This window comes from Bufo gargarizans, chromosome 9 (assembly GCF_014858855.1).
Source record: "Bufo gargarizans isolate SCDJY-AF-19 chromosome 9, ASM1485885v1, whole genome shotgun sequence".
In the NCBI taxonomy this organism is placed as follows: Eukaryota; Metazoa; Chordata; class Amphibia; order Anura; family Bufonidae; genus Bufo; species Bufo gargarizans.
The window spans coordinates 38,861,045-38,883,265 of NC_058088.1; the positions used below are offsets into that span (position 1 = coordinate 38,861,045).

Here is a 22,221-nt window from a genome sequence, read left to right on the forward strand (position 1 = left end):
GTTTGTCCTCCTCTCTTAGTACTGTCAGCAGTTTACCAAGGTCAAAACTGCTGACAGATTCATCTCAATATTCTAAATGTAACTTTAGAAAGCCCTCAAGATTTTTTTTTTTTGCAGATCACAAGACTGGTGCAGAGGCTGGTTACTTACAATTGGCTGTAGCTGGGTGCCAGGGAGCATGAACTGCATCTGCTGTGCGAGCATTGCGGCTGCTGTCTTTTGCTGTATAAGGTTATTCCGTCCATTAATTTCTAGCTGGGTTTTTAAGTGCGGAGGAGGATGCAGATATTTACAATTTTCTCTCGTACACCGACCCTAAGGAGTGACAAAAATACATTTTACTTGTAGCAGTAAAAACATTACAAAATATATGGAATATAAAAGAAAAAACACTGGACCAAAATGCACGTAAGAACACGAGGACAAGTGCTAGCGTACTCCATAAGGCTATGTTCACATAGCATTTTTTCTGTTCGGTCAGTGACAGATGCTAAAAGACTGTCCTTTGGCTATATTCACATAACCGTATGTATTTTGCGTAACGGACACTGAAACAAAATACATCCGTGTGAATGTAGCCTTATGGCTAGTATGTATTAGCAAACCTCTTATTTAACTGTATGGGAAAGAGAAGTACACTTTTCTATATAGTGGGCCATCGCACATCATGTATATCATGTGGTTTCAGAAAACCTTTGATGTGTCATAGAGATCAGTGGGGGTCTGAGCACGGAGACCTCCAATGATTGCCAGAACAAGGAGAGAGAAGTGATACCATAGCATGTCTTCTCTCTTCCCTGCAGGGGATGGGATGGAGACGGTCAGATTGACTTTCTATAGAGTCCGCCTCCTGCAGCAAGGAGAAAGTGCGTGATATACGAGCACTTCTCTCTCTTCATTCTAGGGATCGGTGAGGGTCTCAGTGCTCGGCCTCCATCAATCAAAACCTTTGATACGTCGCTATGATATAGCTAAGTTTCTAAAAACATAATGACGCTTTAACATTGGGATGAATGGACAAGTGTGCCACTTTTGGCTATTCAAAAGTGTAGATGTATACCTTCTGTTGGAGGTATACATCGGGGAACACTCCCGAATGAAAGCCAAAGAACTTTCTATCTGTATATAGCTGCAGATCACAACACCATATGGACTCCACAACCTCAGATACCTGGAACAATCTCTCCATGCAATCACTGATTCTCACTGGCTGAATGTAGATCACCCACTAGCAGAGGCATACATAAAAGAGGGGACTCCAGGGAAAATATTAAACTGCCCCCCCCAATGATGATGTGTTTGGTCACCCAGGATGTAAATGTCCTTTGCTTCCCTCTGTACCTGACATACATTACTAATAATGCCATTCCTCAGGGGTGGAGAGTCCTGCACAGGTACTTTCCACCCAATAGTAATGAAGAATTATGGTTGGGCCCCTATCACCAATGGCCCCACGGCGGCCATACACTTCGTCTATGGTACATACACTTTTGCCAGCTAGGATTCCATATCCACTGGTCATCATCACATGCTCTGCACACCGTGTAGGCTCAGCCGATTAGAAAGATATGCCCCTAAATGATGTATTTTCTGCACAAAGCATCTTTGTTAGATCAGGACCTGGTTTCAGTTTCTGTACACTTTAGTTCATTATCTTATCTCAGTCTTGTCACAAGACTGTAATACAAGGACCTCAAAGATAGATGGGTAGATTGGTTGAGCACCAAGTTACAGAACGTATTTCCAGATGCATAACTTCGTACCCAACTACAGTTACTCCGACATGTCTGCTCATCATCAGGCTGCGTTAAGTGCACCCAGCAGCATGCTGATGCCGTTGCTGAAAATAAAAGGTGGAGACCATCAGCAGGTAGTTGATGAGAAACTGAAAACTTAAAGGGGTCGTCCCATGAAGACAACTTATTCCCTATCCACAGTGATTGGCGGATATCAGACCACTTGGGCCCCTGCTAATCATGAGAAAGGAGGTTTGAATGGCAGACAAGCATACATGTTAATCGCTCCATACAAATCTAGACGGAGATACTGGAGATAGCCAAGCACAAACACACGGCTATATCAGTCTGCCCCCCTGTGCTGAATGGTGCGGCAGTGCTCATGTGAAATTTAAATTGGGGAGTGTGTGCCCCTATTGTTGTGATCAGAGGGGGCCCGAATAGTCAAACCGCCGCCAATCCTGTGGATAGGCAATAAGTTGTTTTCATGAGACAACCTCTTTAAGATGGCCATACACCTTAGCTATTCCTCCTGATCATCCCACAGACTTGCATGCATTTTGCAGAGTCGAATAAGTCACAGTAAGACCCCCCCCCCCAGGTGGTGGCCTATCTATTCTGATAAGAAAGGAAATCCAACAAGTCCCGTCCTTCTTCCACCCAACATCTGTCGTCAGAGGAGAATCTGGACACCCTAGTTAAATAGTTGATCAGTTTGGTGGCTTTGGCAGACGTTCACCTAAGTTCTGGGCACTTTTAGACACAGTCAAAGCAGCCCATACCTGTCAGAAAGGGGTCGTGTGGAAAGAGATATTTTACACAGTTGACCTGTTATTCACAGCTGGTCGGTGAAGGTTCTCATTATGGATGACGGAGGAGGATGGGGGTTGTAGGTAGTTTTTACTTTGGAATACCGACAGGTTCTCCCCTTTGGCTACAGAACAAATAATAGGTTGCAAAAGTAAGCACCTATGTATGTCTGAAAATGTAAATGCCTTCAAGTTATTTAGAAAGTCACTTAGTAGTATGACAAATGAATCAAGACTATGGGTGAGCTCCGAATCCGGATCTAAAAGATATGGAATGGACTAAATTAGACCCCTGTCTACAGATACTGCTAAACGTGTATCCACTCTACGTGGTATATAGGACAACAGAGCGAAGGAAACTCAATTTGCACACTCATTTGCTATGGTATGGAAGAGGATATGGATCTGCTTTGCCACTGACTTGGGGCTACTCCTAAGGGCCTTATCTTGAGCAAACATTTAGAAACTTTTTGAGCCCTGCGCCTCCCAGTGCCACTTACAGATTTGGAATGAAAATTTGGTCACAATCACGTTTGTGACACATTTATGAAGTCGCAACTCCATGCCAGTCATCCCTACTGAAATAGGAGCAACCACAGAGGCGTAGCTATAGGGGGTGCAGAGGTAGCAGTCGCTACCGGGCCCAGGAGCCTGAGGGGGCCCAAAGACCCTTGTGCCACATAAGAAGACACTGGTATTATAGAAGGCGCATGCTGGTGAAGTTACACCTCGGGCTGGAGGAAAGGGGTTAGGTCAAGAATTTGGAATGGGGTTGAAATTTTTGTCTCAGACAGCAGGAGGGTTATGCGATTCCTGGCCCCTGGGCACAAAGCACTAAGGGAAAGGGGGCCCAAGCTGAACTCTTGCACCAGGGCCCATGAGCCTTTAGCTACGCACCTGGGTAACCACATTGCACTTGTGCCACATTATTACTATGCTCCCATTTTCATAAGTTTGGCACAGATGCGCATAGCAACTCCAGTCTGGAAAAAAAGGACCTAAAATACACTACAATGATACATTCCTCCTTAGAACCTTGTCATTACCATGGAAAAAAACTAAGACTGGAATCCAGCAGGTGGCGTCACTAAATAATAGATAGCAACCAAGGCTTTATGAATACCCAAGGAATAAAGTAAAAATGAGCAAATTGCATAGGACATGTCCTAATAAAATAACATCAAATTCAACATAAATTCTATTATCATATACGTTCCCTCCATATAACAGATCCCTGAATGCAATTGCAGCTAAATGATAAAGTGCAGATTGCGGAGAAGGTCTGGCTTCATTACAATTCTGCAACAAAAGCTTCTTCCTACGGCTTGTCCTCCACATCTATAACTGCATTAAATAGCAGGATCCTGGCTGGCATTAATTTAATATAATGTCTAAATGGATGTTATCATCATTATTTTACGCTCAGACACAAACACAGGCAAACATGAAATGACAGCCTTCCTACAGTCGCTGTGCCCGACTTGATTATCGCCTGTGCCAGGCTTGTGTTCCAGGAAGAAAGGGCTTCTCAATGGATGCCACAAAACACAGCTTTCCAATCGCCTGCCCCTCCCAGCGCCAGGTCTTGGCTATGTATTTTTATGTAGCCTGAGCTGTGGGTGCTCAAGGCAATAATTGGTTGGCATCCGATGTTGGCCTGGATGCAGAATCCAGCACTTGGGCGCACAATGGCACTTCTGTTTTATATGTCAGTGTCCTGGAAGAGACACAAAGAGGACCAAATGTGTAACCCCTCAAATATCCGATCTTCTCTACTTTACAGTAATTCAGTGGGAAAAAAAGAGAACACGAACTGTTAGGAAGACTCAATGGCCGACATTTACTAAGACTGGCATATCTGATGGTAGTCTAAGAAAATTGTTGGAGTGAGTGCCTTTTAATAAATGTGGAACATTTGGGACTACTTAAAAGGGTTTTCAATATGGATGACCTAGCCTCAGGATCAGTGGTGGTCCAACACCCTGCATCCCTGCCGATCAGCTGTTTGACGAGGCTACTGCGCTCCACTTCTCACAGTATGCCAATCACAGCGCCATATATCATATAGTGGCTGTGATTGGTATTGCAGCCCAGGCCCATTCACTTCACCGGGACTAGACATAGTCCATGTGACCGATGAAAGGGAGGTCACTGGCCTAGGTAGAGACCGCGACCTCTTGAAACAGCTGATCATCAAGGGTGTCAGGAGTTGGACCCCCACTGATCAGGATAGGCCATCAATATTCTACCCAATAAACTTGACATCATGCCCACTTTTCAAGTTGCAAGTTTTGCACAAATTTATCGCATGTTATGATTTGCAACTGTTATTTTTATTTTGTGCAGTTAAAGCCAAAAACCTGATGCAAACTACTTAGTGAATGTGGACCCTCATAATAGCGAATGTGGAAAGTAGGCAGGATGTCTACACTAAGAAAGGATATACTGTGTTAGTAATTACTCCCAGCAGCCAGATGTCAGTGACAGTAAAGCTCATCAACTTAACAGTCACTTTAAAGGGGTTGTCCGGGTTCAGAGCTGAACCCGGACATACCCTTATTTTCACCCCGGCAGCCCTCCTGAGCCTGGCATCGGAGCATCTCATGCTCCGATGCGCTCCCGTGCCCTGCGCTAGATCGCGCAGGGCACGGGCTCTTGTGTTTACAATAACACACTGCCGGGCGGTAACTTCCGCCCAGCAGTGTGTTCGGTGACGTCACCGGCTCTGAGGGGCGGGCTTTAGCTCTGCCCTAGCCGTTTTACTGGCTAGGGCAGAGCCAAATCCCGCCCATCAGTGCCGGTGACGTCACCGGGGTTCCTGTCAGCCCCATAGAGAGCCCCGGTACGTCACCGGAACTCAGAAAAATGCCTTTGCCCTGCGCGATTTAGCGCAGAGCAAAGGAGAGCATCGGAGCATGAACTGCTCCGATGCTCATGTCAGGGGGGCTGCCGGGGTGAAAATGGAGGGATGTCCAGGTTCAGCTCTGAACCTGGACAACCCCTTTAAGGGGGACATGTCAAATTGAACAGTGTCTGAGCTGCAGGCAGCATGTTATAGAGCAGGAGGAGCTGAGCAGATTGAGATAGTTTCATGAGAAAAGATTCAGTAAATTTGAAATTTATTTATTTAAATTCCTGCTAATTCTGGACTTTGAACTCAAGCAGACGGTCCTATCAGTGATTGACAGCCTTCCCTCTATGACTGTGTATATAGAGAGAGCTGTCAGTCACGGATAGGACTTCAGAGCCCAGAATGGGCAGGAATTTAAATAAATAAATTACAAATTTTACTGAATCTTTCCCCATAAAACTATATATCCGTCTGCGCAGCTCCTCCTGCTCCTGTGGATTATTTTGCAATTTTATGGTGACAAGTTCCCTTTAAAGAGCATATTAAAGACCTGCTTTTTTTTTGTACAAAAACACACAGATATGCATGAAAAAACAAGCACATTTTCTGTGCGGGCCCCCTATGCCTGGTTTCAGACAGGCTATGCTTCTGGCTGGGTACTGTGCGAATAGGAATCTTCACATGAGCAATTTTCTGCACAAAATGTTGGTTCTTGTCCGTTTCTCCCACAGGATTCATTCAAATGATTGAATTGTTTATGCAGAACAAAATATCATTTGTTGGCAGCACATCTCACATTGTAAGCAAGAATGTGCTGTCGACAAACAATGAAACCTTATGGAGACGAATGATCGTAGTAATTACTATGATCATTCATTCGAATATAGCAGTGATGATTGCTGCATGTAAGTACAGGCAGTGAGCAGTAAATGTTTGGGAAATTAATGTTCCTAACTATTGCTTATTCTATAGCCCTCTGTAAAAGGACCTTTAGGCCGATTTCTCATGTCTATATTAGGGTTCATATTATATTTGCAACCAGTGTTAGACTGGGGTTCCTTGGGCCCACCAAAGGAAAATATTCTTGAGGCCCTACCCAGTTATCATCAACAAAGTCCAAAAGGTTTTGAATCAAAGAAATAGACCCTGGTGGCAATTGATTGGCTGCAAAGGAAGCTAAATGGAGTTTTTCTCATGGACCTTTGAAGCCCTCTATGGTATCTGAGCTGAGGCTCACTGGAGCATTCCCAGGTATTCTGGTGGGCCTGTCTGACCCTGGTTGCAGCACCCAAACACACCCCCCACCAAGGGTTCTACTGTAGAAGCTACGCTCACCTAAAGAATTATTAGGAACACCTGTTATATTTCTCATTAATGCGATTATCTAGTTAACCAATCACATGGCAGTTGCTTCAATGCATGTAGGGTTGTGGTCCTGGTCAAGACAATCTCCTGAACTCCACACACTGAATGTCAGAATGGAAAAGAAAGGTGGGCTACAACAGCAGAAGACCCCAGCGTGTACCACTCATCTCCACTACAAATAGGAAAAAGAGGCTACAATTTGCACGAGCTCACCAAAATTGGACTGTTGAAGACTGGAAAAATGTTGCCTGGTCTGATGAGTCTCGATTTCTGTTGAGACATTCAAATGGTAGAGTCCGAATTTGGCGTAAACAGAATGAGAACATGTATCCATCATGCCTTGTTACCACTGTGCAGGCTGGTGGAGGTGGTGTAATCGTGTGGGGGATGTTTTCTGGGCACACTTAAGGCCCCTTAGTGCCAATTGGCCATCGTTTAAATGCCACGGGCTACCTGAGCATTGTTTCTGACCATGTCCATCCCTTCATGACCACCATGTACCCATCCTCTGATGGCTACTTCCAGCATCAATATGGGCCAACATTTCTAAAGAATGCTATCAGCACCTTGTTGAATCAATGCCACGTAGAATTAAGGCAGTTTTGATAGCAAAAGGGGGTCCAACACCGTATTAGTATGGTGTTCCTAATAATTATTTAGGTGAGTGTATATGGTTCTACATTAACATAGGTTTGCAAAAGCATGTGGACTTTTGGGCAGTAATGGGAACACCTTCATAATTATAACGTTGCTGCCCAGAGATCATCCTGACCACATTTTAGCCGTCACCCACCCTACATTTTTCACAACTGTTTGAAAACTCATTCCTAAAGCAGCTGCAGCCTGTCCTCATTACAGGGACAACTTTCATCATCAACCCCGGGGAACCACAGCATGACAGCCATACATTTAGGTGAGAGGACAGAGATACATGCTGCATAGACTCCAGACTTAATTCCAGGGTTACACCAGTTTAATTAATGACATTTTACAATGCGTCTACTGTCTCTCTGTGCCCTGGCCACTATTGCGCCATCTCAACAGGACAAGACCAAACACATTCATCCAGTCCCATAAACTGAAGTTAATAAGTGTTTGTGAAAAAATGGAAAAAGTTATTAATAACACAAAGCATTGTTCTGTAGGGCGTGAATCAGTCTATGCGCGGTGAAGAAGACAGTCCAGGCTGCAAATAAAAATGTATTTCACTATTAGAAAGTCAAGTCTGCTAGCTCTCCACATTGAAGAACTGACGGTCACAATCCTATAGTAGATATTATTTGATGTCTCATTGCTGTGAATGGAGACATTCTTGTTTATACCCAGAGCCTGAAAACCTGCCCTGATCATATCTAGAAGACATACAATACAAGGGAGAACTCCGATATGCTAGAAGGTGGCTCAGTGGTTCAAATCCGACCAAGGACATCATCTGCATAAAGTTTGTATGTTCTCCCAGTGTTTGCGTGGGTTTGCTCTCAAACTCCAAAGTCATACTGATAAGGAACTTAGATTGTGAGCCCCATTGGGGACAGCTTGATGATAATGTCTGTAAAACGCTGCGGAATATGTCAGAGCTATATAAGTGAGTAAAATAAATAAAAAGGGGGTTTCTATACATCACAGAAAGCAATATGCCATCACCACCTGATTGGTGAGGGTCCTACTGCCAAGATCCCCATGATATTGAGGAAGAAGGGGCTGCAGTGTTGGTTTAGTGGTGCAGCCCTTCTTAGGTTTTTCCCCTGCATAGAACTGCTCCTAGACATCTGCTGTGCAGGGTATGGCACTGTACCAAGGACCACAGCCCAGAGGATGAAAAAAGAACAGTATTTTGGCATCTCAGGGCATAGGGTTCTAAGAAAACACATGGTATATGTGGTGAGGGCAGTGTGAACAGACCCTAAAACTCTCAATGATGAAGAAAGCCCTCAGAAAACAGATTTGCTTTGACTAATCAGTTGACACAGAAGATTATCTGTACTTCCCGGGCATGACACATTGCGGTTAGAATACCAATCTTCATATACATAACGTCCCCATGTCTGGTTTCAATACCAGCTAGGTACCGTTGATTTTGGATTGTTACAGGTCTGGATATCTAGTTACAGAAGAATCTGATCATGAATACGTAAATCTTGTCTTAATATACTATTCAATACACATTCTTGTGTTTTCTCTGTGTTTGCTTCAATACAAATATTAGGGGTTGTCTCGCCTCAAACATTGCTAGCATATTGCTGGGATATGCCCCCAATGTCAGATAGGTGCAGGTCTCCGGAGGTGGGACACAAACCTATCTTTAGAACAAAGCTCCCAAAGAGAATGAGAGCACACAGCGCATGCGCGGCCACCCTCCACCCGTCGTTTGGCTATTTTTGGCACGCCCGTAGAAACGAAAGTCCGCTTTGTTCTAGAGATAAGTGCGGTTCCCGAGGTAGGACCTGCACCTATCTGACATTGTTGGCATATCCTAGAGATATGCCACCAAGGTTTGAGGCGAGAAAACCTCTTTAAAAAATGATTATTCAACTCTATTGTAAAAATCTGTTAACTGATGACATAGGTCTAGTTTCACTCCTCAGTTGTGAAGGCTGAAAGCATGTTAACACTGATATTCACCAAGGCCCAATAACTGGAGTGTCCTGTGGCCGATTTTACACGTATGTGATAAATCGGGAAATTAGGTTGGCCTTAAAGGGAATCGACAGTGACCTCCTTATCAAACTGTTAGCACAGACACATAGCTGTGGTTCACTTGATTAAAACGCAGTTTTTCTTTTGTTGTTCTGAGGTTTCAGGTCTGAGCTATGATACTCTTTCTTAATATGCCAATTAGGGCTTGGTGCAATGAGGGCGCCACGAGTGCTCTTGTAGCACCCAAGCTCCACTCCTTTCTATGGCCAGCCCCTCCTTGGTTGCTTTGATTGACAGGGCCAGGCAGTGGCTAAGCAGCCTGCTTTTTAAATATTGTTGGAGCTGATTTAACCAAAATATTTAACAACCTGACCAGGCTCAAACCAATCCTCTGTGAATTATGTGTTGAAGCGATATTTGCGGAAAGACTAGTTCTAGAAGCAAACTAACTTGATTTTCGACACGCCGCAGAAAGAGCTGTTAGGTACTGCTCCATCTGTGTAAGAGCCATCCAGTGGCACATGTCCTACAAACCATGTCCATGATGACAAAAATAAGGCCCAGCACTGCTGAGGCCTCGTTCACATTTCCGTTTTTTACTGACGTAGCACACATACCCATCGTTCACATTTCCATTTTTTACTGATGTAGCACACATACCCATTGATTTAAAGGTGTCTGTTCACATTTCAGTATTTTTGTACTGACTGTGGGTCAGTAAAAAATATAAATAAATCACAGGGGACATGGCACTACTGCAGATCAAACACGCCCATTGACGTCTATGGGTCTGTAAAAATCACTGACCCACCGCCGTGTTGCGTCCGTTTTTCACTGAAGACTAATAGGAGATTCTTTGGAAATTAATTTTCAGCTGTGCAACGTCAGTGAATTACGGATGACAAACTGATGGTAAAAACGGACACACGGACCAACCCACAGATCCTTCACGGACAGCTTCATGGATGAAAGACCTATGCTTTTTTTCATGGACGCGACACTGAGATGGAAATGTGAACAAGGCCCGAGATGTAATCATGACTGTAAGAACGCCACCTTGAGGTGTTCCTCCTCAAACCTATCAAGGTCACTCTTCTCTTTCACATACTTCTCAGTCACTTTTCTTCAAATTTTCTTTGCCGTAGGTTTTGATTTTTATGGCTACATGAGCAGTAGTTTTGATACAGTTTTTGAAGCTAGGAGAAAACACAAATAAAGAAGAAGGAGTCCTATCTGTCCTTTATACTTTTTTTTTTTAAAGATCCATTCCTAAATTGGGTTCTAAAAATGACATTAAAAAACCTGCACGCATGGCTGTACCCTCATAAGTAGGAGGGTATCGAGGATAAGTCATCAATATGAGAAAAGCAGACAACTCCTGGGCCCCTTATCATGGGTCAATGGTTGGGAAGGAACAGTCCTAAGAACACTAGTTCCTGATAACTGGCCTGTCTTGAGGTGCCGCTGATCAACCGATGAACCAACAAATGCTCATTCATTAGGTGAAGGCATCGTAGGTGCAGTCACCTAAATCATTGTTTCTGGATAGCAGATCGCGATGTCTAAACAGCAATCTACTGCCCAGAAACAATGAATGTTCATGAGGACGAGCGATCACTCAAGTGATTGTTTATTCCCATACAGAGGAGTTGATATAAATACAGTTTTCATCTCCTGTAACAAAAGAATAATTATCAGGAGCGAATAGTTAATTCCCGATAATTGCCTGCCGTGTCGATCTGTATAAGCCTTTACATTCCATGTTGAGCAGATCTGTAATAGGGTCCCCATACCATACTTACGCCTCCGATTTTTTACAAACCGGATTCCAAAAAAGTTGGGACACTAAACAAATTGTGAATAAAAACTGAATGCAATGATGTGGAGATGGCAAATGGCAATATTTTATTTGTAATAGAACGTAGATGACAGATCAAACGTTTAATCCGAGTAAATGTATCATTTTAAAGAAAAAATACGTTGATTCAAATTTTCATGGTGTCAACAAATCCCCAAAAAGTTGGGACAAGTAGCAATAAGAGGCTGGAAAAAGTAAATTTGAGCATAACGAAGAGCTGAAAGACCAATTAACACTAATTAGGTCAATTGGCAACATAATTGGGTATAAAAAGAGCTTCTCAGAGTGGCAGTGTCTCTCAGAAGCCAAGATGGGTAGAGGATCACCAATTCCCACAATGTTGCGCAGAAAGATAGTGGAGCAATATCAGAAAGGTGTTACCCAGCCAAAAATTGCAAAGACTTAGCATCTATCATCATCAACTATGCATAACATCATCCGAAGATTCAGAGAATCTGGAACAATCTCTGTGCGTAAGGGTCAAGGCCGTAAAACCATACTGGATACCCGTGATCTCCGGGCCCTTAAACGACACTGCACCACAAGCAGGAATGCTACTGTAAAGGAAATCACAGAATGGGCTCAGGAATACTTCCAGAAACCATTGTCAGTGAACACAATCCACCGTGCCATCCGCCGTTGCCAGCTGAAACTCTACAGTGTAAAGAAGAAGCCATTTCTAAGCAAGATCCACAAGGGGGCGTTTTCACTGGGCCAGGGATCATTTAAAATGGAGTGTGGCAAAATGGAAGACTGTTCTGTGGTCAGACGAGTCACGATTCGAAGTTCTTTTTGGAAATCTGGGACGCCATGTCAACCGGACCAAAGAGGGCAAGGACAACCCAAGTTGTTATCAACGCTCAGTTCAGAAGCCTGCATCTCTGATGGTATGGGGTTGCATGAGTGCGTTTGGCATGGGCAGCTTGCATGTCTGGAAAGGCACCATCAATGCAGAAAAATATATTCAGGTTCTAGAACAACATATGCTCCCATCCAGACGTCATCTCTTTCAGGGAAGACCCTGCATTTTTCAACAAGATAATGCCAGACCACATTCTGCATCAATCGCAACATCATGGCTGCGTAGGAGAAGGATCCGGGTACTGAAATGGCCAGTCTGCAGTCCAGATCTTTCACCTATAGAGAACATTTGGCGCATCATAAAGAGGAAGGTGCAACAAAGAAGGTCCAAGACGATTGAACAGTTAGAGGCCTGCATTAGACAAGAATGGGAGAGCATTCCTATTTCTAAACTTGAGAAACTGGTCTCCTCGGTCCCCAGACGTCTGTTGAGTGTTGTAAGAAGAAGGGGAGATGCCACACAGTGGTGAAAATGGCCTTGTCCCAACTTTTTGGGGATTTGTTGAACACCATGAAATTCTGATTCAACATATTTTTCCCTTAAAACGGTACATTTTCTCAGTTTAAACTTTTGTTCCATGATTTATGTTCTATTCTGAATAAAATATTAGAAGTTGGCACCTCCAAGTTGGCACCTCACGATTTATATAGTGTCCCAACTTTTTTGGAATCCGATTTGTATGTAAGAACCGTTTATTTTTACGTATAGATTTATGTAGAGTACGCGAGATAAAAAAAAAAAATGCAGTAACCTGGACAATCACTGCTAAAGAGTTAATATTGTGATGGCTAAAGTACTTAAATGATTAAAGCACTCTTTTTTGCTGTGTATCCCAGATGGTTGTGTATAGGTAGCAAGTAGGTAACTGGCAGCTCTTTAGTGAAGTTGCCAGGGTGATGAGCTGGTCCCATCCCCTGATTAAGATTTTTTGTGGAGCAGGCCTAGAGGAAGAACATGTATTCGTTAACTGTTTACCAGGCTTAGGCCTAGTCCAGGGAATCTTCATCCCTGAGACTGAAAAGATGACAGAAGAGCAATTGGATTGAGAGAATACCCCTGAGAGAACACACATTTGCAGATGGTTGAGAACCACTAAAAAAGCCCTATGTACTACAATGTCCATCATCTGCTCAGTAAACAGACAACCAAACGGGCCTGGTCATTGATTCCACCATCTGCCTTGCACCTTGCTACTCATACATCCAACATCAAGGGCACACCAGCAGGCAGGAGCTTCCAAAAGTCCAGGGTGTGCACAGAGGGAAGAAAGGACGCGCCCTCCATGCACGGATCAGGGAGAGGGATTGGTCATCATGAGGACTACGAACACCCTCATTGCCACCATTATCACTCCTATCCTCTCCAATACTCCACCACCACGCTTTCCCTGCGAGCCAGCGCCTTGCATTATCATGTTATAACTCATTGCATAATACATCCCCGGTGTTTGAGAAACGGATGGAGATTGCACCAACTCCCACTACATTACCTTGTCTTCAAGTAATCTGAGGAAAACATCTGCATTTTCCAAGGTTTGTCCATGATATCAGAGCAGATGGCCTGCTTACACTGCAAGTTATTATTAGGACTATTAGTGCTAATAAGGTCATACAGAGTTTAATATATACACTGCTGTCTGTGAGGGATAAAGGCAAAGGATATTTCCGCCTAATAAATGTCAAGGAAAAACAAGAACTGCGCACTAGGAATCCGTCCAAAATCTCACGTCCATCTGAACACGGTGATCCTCCGAGATATATTCTATATTGATATAATCCACATCATAATATCTCCAGTAAACCAGGTCTACTCACAAAAAATGCTTGCTATTTTTATTAATGGGAAATTCCCAAAAGATTATACCATATTTATCTTATTTTTTATAACATTCCTATATCACATACACTATTGTGGAGCACCATATGGCGGCACACATGAAGTGCCTATATAAGTCCATAAATCAAACTTGCTCTTTCGTACGGGTTTCGTGTGAGACATGGCCTGCGCTTATTCGACACCTGTACTATTCATGCATGTCCAGCAATGCAAGCGAGCCAGATGTATAATATATAAGGAGTATACACTGGAACCATTTCCCAGCACACTATACGCACTGAATTACATGAGCTAGAGATTTTTCCATACTGATAGTAAAGAACCCCCACCCCATCAACACTTTTTCCATACTTGCTGCTATAGATCAGCAAATTCCCCAAAAATTCGATTTGGCCGGTTCGCCGAATTTTTATAAAAAATTTGGCTCGATCCGAATTTATTCATGGTGAATCGCGTTAAAAACAGCTATTTCCTGGCTGCAGAAAGCCTTTATAGTGATGTACAACACTGTGCCTTGCATAGGGAGTCTGCTGTGGTAGTGAAATAATACTGTGAGTCCGTATGACATGTAGATGACAGGCGTCGCTCTTAGAATCACTGCTCACTTCACTTATTTGGGCAGTTACGGGGCCAAAATGGACCAAAAAACTCAAGTATGAACTCAGCCTTACAGGTCGATGTTAGTGCCAAGAAGAAGCACACTCCTTTTACACCGTCGTCAGCTGATTCCACACAGATGTCTATAGAACCTGTTCTATTAAACACTTATACAAGTACAGCCCCCCGACAGAGTGGAGAGGGTGTCAGCAGTAAGTTTGTGTTGACGTCACTGATTATTTTGCCCTTTCTCTGAACCCCCAAAAAACTGATCCTGACTGTGGAGCATCCGCCTGCACTCGATCAGCATTTGGTCAGTAATCCATCAGTATTGCTAAAGCCCAAAAAATGGATGAACAGAGATCACACCTGAATGGAATATTTGCATGTCTTCTGTGTTTTGTACCCACTCCTGCTTTTGGCTACCAAATCATAAGCAAAAATAAAATAGGGACCATGTCATGCAGGCCTTACAGCTGTTACTTAGACAGGATCTGTTGTGCGTTTCATTTTTCCTTCCTTCTGCCAGATCAGAAGGGTCAAATAAATGATGATGTCAGCCAGGCCGAAAGGCAAAATAGTGGCCCAGTCATGAAGTGGGGAGGGTGGGAACAGCATGAGAAGTCCACAGAGTGGCCCTATGACAGAGTGGTGAGGTGGAAGCAGCATGAGAAGACCACAGAGTGGCCCTATGACATAGTGGTTAGGTGGAAGCAGCATGAAGAGGCCACAGAGTGGGACAATGACATAGTGTGGATGTGGCAGCAGCATTAGGAGGAGGCCACAGGGTGGCACAATGACAGTGTGGAGGTGGCATCAGCATCAGGAGACCACAGTGGAAAAAGTGACATAGTGTGGAAGTGGCAGCAGCATTAGGAGACCACAGAGTGGCAAGGTGACATAGTGTGGAGGTGGCAGCAGCAGCAAGAGACCACAGAGTAGCAAGGTGACAGAGTGGGGAGGTGGGTGGCAATACCAGTACCAGCTGAAGATAGTGGGTTAAAGAAAAAGCACTTGGCATCAGATGTGTGGCATCAGGACAGGGAACGAACACAGTGGAACATGTCAAGTGACCATGAAGGAGGGCAGGAAAACGGGGCATTAAAAATAGAAATCACTAACGTGTTGTTTCCTGTCAATTGATGCTGAGAGTTGCAAAACTGGAATACCCCTTTAAAAAGGTAATTTTCTTTGTACGTAATTAGTTTAAAAAAAAGTCACGGGCTGAAAAAAAATATTTTGTGTTTGCGTACCTACATAAAGTAATTCACTGACGGTGGAGGAACGCTATACTAAAAATTAACCTTTATTGATTGTTTATTAACACAGTGTGTAACACACTAGGGGGAAAGGATACACATAAAGCCTCAGTACCTACACACAAGCATCAGGATAGAATCCCTATATCTGAGATAGCCAGAGGACTGTAAACACATAGGTCTTGGATAATCAGATCAGGTGCAAACATCCCAACGTGGGCAATTAGTTGGAAACTGAAGGGCATATCTCTGCAGTCCAGAAGGCAAAAAGCGTGACATTCGGATGTTCAATCCGAACATTCATAACCGGGTGTCACTGCCAGACCGCTGAATATCACCCCAAGAGCAGGGTGTACACCGCACACTAGTTGGGGGGCAACCAAAGTCCCAGGTTGCCTAATGTGAGAGAGTAACCTAGCAATGCATGTGCGGCATACATACACCATAAATGCCCGGTGCAGTGCAGCACAGTGCAAGACTAGTAAAAACACCCTGAGCTGCCTATTAGGAACTAATAACCTACATCTAAAGCGTCATACTCGACGCGTTTCATTGGTAGCAAATCATCAGGAGTACATAGAATGCGCTGGTAGGTTAGGTAGCTAGTAGGTGCAGCTGCCACACTGGTGTGTGACACCCCTCTGGCGCTGGATTGGCCGTGAAGCGGCCACTCGATGCATCGGTTTTTAAAGGATATGCTCCGGATCCAAAGGGGAGTGGCTAAAGATGATATGTGAGCTAGCAGTGCTAAGCTCCATCCCCAAAGGAGAGGGGCCAACGATGACGCGTGAGCCAGCAGCAGTGCTGCTCAGGAGGCGGCATAACGGCAGAGAGCCCGCCCGGCAGCGCTGCCCCTGTGCCTAGAAGAGTCACCTGCCCCATATAAATAGAAAGGGATGGCATTAATACAGGTACCTGCAAGAAAAGGACCAGTGAGTGGGGGATAAATAAAAAAACACTGATGATCTGTGGCTATAATCAAAGGGGCCCTGATGACAGAGACTCTAATCAATGTAAACAGTAACATTGTATATGCGCTAGACACTGAACCTGTCAGGAAAGCTGCAAAACAGCTATTTAAAACCTGCAGGTGCTAAGCGCAACAATGTGACAAAATCAGAATGAAAAGAAGAAAGTAACACTCATAAATGATATAAAAAGTGCAGGGCACTGCACAATTAATCAAAATGACAAATCGAGTGTATACTTATACAGCAGGAGCAACCCCAAGAAAATTTTAAACCGGGGTCAACTGCTGAAAACATTAGCAAAGTGCAAAGAGAAGCTGACAAAAAGTATCCCAACAGGACAAATATTTAGAAGGAACCCGGTACAACATAGCTATGTGGAAATGACCAGCCAGACCCCCTTCAACCAGGAGATTCACTCTATACATAGAGAGGGCTGCATAATGGCTATTCAATAAAGCAGGTGAATGAAATGTGATCACTCAATCCCTGTGGTCGGACAGTGCCCAGCCTGAACGTCCACTAGGCCTCCGTCTGGAGAACCCTCTGGTCGAGATTACCTCCTCTGGTGGATGGTCTAACCACTTCTACCCTCTGGAAGGTGACTGCACCCCCATAGTGAAGGGCTTGAGGCTGTCTATTTCTTTTTAAATGAACGGGGCAATGCATTTGATGACCACAACCGTCTTGTTCTTCATCTCCGTGAATTCATTTTGCAGCCTAATTTTTTCCTATTTGATTGCCTTTTTTACCACCAGCTCAGAGGCGTTGCCATGGAGAGTCCATGTGCTCCGTCTTACGTCAATCTATACCTGGGCTGGTGGGAGAGAACGGTGGTGTTTGCGGTGTGGTCCTCTTTCATCACATTGTGGCTCAGATATATAGATGATGTGATCATATTTTGGAATGGCACCAAGGACGATTTCAGTAAGTTTGTAAAGGCCCTTAGTGGTAACAATTGCGGCCTGTTTTTTACTTCGGAGATCGATCCGGTGCAGATCACATTTCTAGATCTGACCATCACCAAAGCCACTGACGGCAAAATGCACACTAGTCTCTTCCGCAAAAAGACTGCTACCAACAGCTTTTTACATTGGGAGAGCTGTCATCCTCTTCCCCCTTAAGAGAGGCATTACCAGGGGGCAATTTCTGTGTGTCCGTCGGAATTGCTCCTCCTTTTCGGATTTTAGGGAGAAAGCTACTGATTTGGAGTTGAGATTTTTCCGACGTGGTTATCCCCAGAGGGTGGTGTCCTCGGCGTACCAGCATGCCGTATCTTGTACGCGGGAATCCCTTCTTAATCCTAGGACGGGAGAGGATGCCGAAGGACAGACTCGGTTAATTATTACCTTTGATGCTGCCAATCGCCCAGTGATCTATGTAAACATTGGGGCATTCTCCAGATGGACAAGGATGTGGGACACCTCGTCGGAGATGCCCCAGCTGTTACGTTTCGTAGAGTCCGCAATTTGAAGGACCGACTTGTCTATAGTTTTTTCAAACCCCACGTTCAGGCAGCTGGCTGGAGGGCTCAATAGCAGGCACATTTCATTGTGGCGGTTGTATTGCATGCAACTCCATTAAAACAGGGAAAGTATTTGTCAGCACAGTTACATCCAAGTCCTACCGTATCAGATCTTTTGTGAACTGTAGGTCGTCTGGATTGGTGTATCTGGCCACTTGCAAATGCAGGTTGCAATATGTGGGTAAAACCATCTGTGAATTCCGCCACAGGATTGGGGAACACCTTAATGACATTAGAAAGGAGGCGGACACCCCAATTGCACGTCATGTCGATGCATTACGTGCAGGTGATGTCCGTGCGGTCACCTTCCAGAGAGTAGAAGTGGTTAGACCATCCACCAGAGGAGGTAATCTCGACCAGAGAGTTCTCCAGAAGGAGGCCTAGTAGACGTTCAGGCTGGGCACTGTCCGACCAGACCACAGGGATTGAGTGATCACATTTCATTCACCTGCTTTATTGAATAGCCATTATGCAGCCCTCTCTTTGAATAGAGTGAATCTCCTGGTTGAAGGGGTCTGGCTGGTCATTTCCACATAGCTATGTTGTACCGTGTTCCTTCTAAATATTTGTCCCGTTGGGATACTTTTTGTCAGCTTCTGTTTGCACTTTGCTAATGTTTTCAGCAGTTGACCCCTGTTGGCTTGCGCGTCATAGTTGGCCCCTCCCCTTTGTGGGCATAGCTTAGCGCTGCTAGCTCACGTATCATCGTTAGCCACTCCCCTTTGGGGGCGTAGCGTAGCTGTTAAAAAATGGCGTGTCAAGTGGCCACTTCGCGGCCATTCCAGCGCCGGAGGGCTGTCACACGCCTTCAGTGTGGCAGCTGCACCTACTAGCTACCTAACCTACCAGCGCATTCTATGTACTCCTGATGATTTGCTACCAATGAAACGCGTCGAGTATGACGCTTTAGATGTAGATTATTAGTTCCTAATAGGCATTGCTAGGTTACTCGCTCACATTAGGCAACCTGGAACTTTGGTTGCCCCCCAACTAGTGTGCGGTGTACACCCTGCTCTTGGGGTGATATTCAGCGGTTTGGCAGTGACACCCGGTTATGAATGTTCGGATTAAACATCCGGATGTCGCGCTTTTTGCCTTCTGAACTGCGGATATCTCTCCAATTGCCCACGTTGGAATATTTGCCCCTGATCTGATTATCCAAGACCTATGTGTTTACAGTCCTCTGGCTATCTCAGATATAGGGATTATATTCTGGTGCTGGTGTGTAGGTACTCAGGGTTTATGTGTATCCTTTCTCCCTAGTGTTACTAATCAATAAAGGTACATTTTTAGTATAGTGTTCCTCCACCATCAGTGAATTACATAACAGGTTGAACCTGATGGACGCTGCTATTCATTCCTATGCAACATCCTCTCATATTAGGCTCATAGATCCAATAAATGGGCAAAATATTCTCCATTATAGCCGCAGTGGAAGCTTCATTGCTGCAATTACAATTGTGACGTAAGATTAAAAGGGATAAAAGTAGAGGAATAATTAAATATTTAACAGAGTCTATTCCTTTCTAAGTGATATTTTGCAGTCTCATTGCTTACTCTCAGTGAGGATCAGAAGAAGCATCACTTAAAATGGTCACCAGGGAAAACTTTCTCTCAGCTGCTGTGTGACTCACTCCAGAAGCATGGCATCATTCAAATAGAGAAGCCTCACCAACGGCTGGATAGACCAGCCTAGGGCCGAAACAGACTACGGGAGTCATCTACCATCAGGAAATACGCCTATATTAGGTATATTTCTGGCGCAGATTGCAGCGCAAAGGTTATTTAAGGAGGTCATCATGGACAATGGGGGCATATCGCTAGTATATGCCCCCATTGTCTTATATTGAGAATGGAGCCCCGCAAGTGAAGGAGGCCAAACTGTGCATGCGCAGCCGCCCTCCAGCCCCTTTCTATGGGGCCGGCGAAAATAGCAGAGCGCTGGCTCAACTATTTCCGTCGGCCCCATAAAAATTAATGGGAACGGGGGCCGCGCATGCGCGGTACGCTCCCATTCACTTCTATGGTGAGCCGGCTTGGTGGTGGCCAGACCAGAGTCCTCCAGCCGCAAGCTTGCGGGGCTCTGTTCTCAACATAGGTGCAGGTCCCAGCGGTGGGACCCGCACCTATAAGACAATGGGGGCATATCCTAGCGATATGCTCCCATTGTCCATGATGAGACAACCCCTTTAACTTAATAAATGACCTGCTATAGCTACGTTCTAGCTAGACGACAATTCACAATACTAAACATCGGAGATGTGCATTGAGATGGGCTGGCAACTTTGCCTATAACATTCTATTATTTGGTACCCACATTAATGGTTGCCTTCTATTCAGGGGGGCTCAATCATGGAAGCATAGAAGAACGTGCCTCTGTACATTTTTCAGATATATGCCACCATGCAGCTTTTCCTCAATCCTGACCACATGGCAAAGTGCAGGTCAAATAGTTAGGCCATTAATAATATCTAGACAGAGTACCAGGGTGCCTGCCCTGCAGAATTACCCTAAAAATGGTGCCAGCTGACCACCAAGAAGTACCCATAGAGAAGTGGCTGCTGTGGGTTTGTGCGAAGTGATGAATCATATGTCATGCAGGCATCCTATGAAGCAAAGACTAACTATAGCACTGTCCCTATAGACTGATGGAAATATATAATATCACCCTCCGCAGGTATAAATATTTGGATTGAGCAACGTCTGCAAAAGTCTCGCCCAGAATCTGTTAACTCAGAAACAGCTTAGCAACATTTTATGGGGCATTTGCCCGTTAGAGTGGAATAATCTTTTGACTAACAGATATTTGGCCATCACAAGGATTAGGGTGCTAAAGCGAGGGGGGAAATATCATTATGGGCATAACTACCAGGGCAGCAGGTTCAACAGTTGCTAAGAGGCCCAGCGGGATATTCCCACTCACAAGGGGCTGAAATGTATGTGAGGTGGTATGAAAAATGCAATGCGACTTTATTTTAAGGATTAATCTGGAGCTTCATGGTTACTCCAGCTGTGTGTGCAAACCGTCCACAACGTCATGCATTATTCGTAACTGTGTTGTGACATCAAAACACAAGTGCTTTATCCCTGTCCGGTGACATCACCATGTTTTCATATTTTTTTTAATCCATAAACGGTGACTATGGATGAGTGAACCGATTTCAGATAAAACATCCAAAGTCGATTCACATAATACTTATGTACTGTTTCACGAATTCGAGTTAGTTTCCAAGTGGTACCTTACAGTATTCAAAGTATTATGCAAGTATTAGGTTTCATCCAAGTCGATTAGCTCATCCCTAACAGTGACATTACGGTGTACATTATCTCTGTACTGTGACATCACTATGCTGATTATCCCTGTGCTGTGACATCAGTGTGTATATTTAGCACCGTACTCTGACATCACTGTTTATAATTCCTGTTCGATGACATCACCATGTTTATTATGCCATTTTTGTGACATCACTATGTTTGTTATCCCTATACGGTTACATCATTGTGTACATTATCCTTGTACTGTGCCATCATTCTGTTTATAATTCCTGTACTGTGACATCACTGCTTATTATTCCTGTTCGGTGACCTCATCATATTTATTATTCCTGTACGGTGACATCACAGTGTACATTATCCCTGCATGTAAACGAGACGAATAGAGAGGGAGTGCTCACTGGTGTGATACCCTTAAAGCAAGAGACGAAGTGTGGGTGAAATTGCCGACTAGGCAAAACTCTAGAATGAAGCAAGATTACTCCCAGATGGGAGGCATGCCATGCTGCTGCGCTGAGGAGGCGGTCAGACCTTGAGGGATGCCGGAAAGAACACGTGGAACAGGTTGCTGCACCAGAGGGCTTCCAATAAAAACCATTTATACATTTTTTTTTTAACATTTTTAAACAAATTGAGCTACACGTT

The 22,221-nt window shown here is 44.3% G+C and overlaps 1 protein-coding gene across 2 annotated transcripts in view; it reads right to left on the reverse strand.

Moving 5' to 3' along the window:
• MBNL3 (muscleblind like splicing regulator 3) overlaps positions 1–22,221 on the reverse strand; it is a 176,922-nt gene that overhangs the window by 77,237 nt on the left and 77,464 nt on the right. For both annotated transcript variants that reach the window (XM_044268665.1, XM_044268664.1), the window contains exon 3: positions 151–315. In XM_044268665.1, the coding sequence (XP_044124600.1) occupies positions 151–315 (165 nt within the window). The remainder of the gene's footprint in view (positions 1–150; positions 316–22,221) is intronic.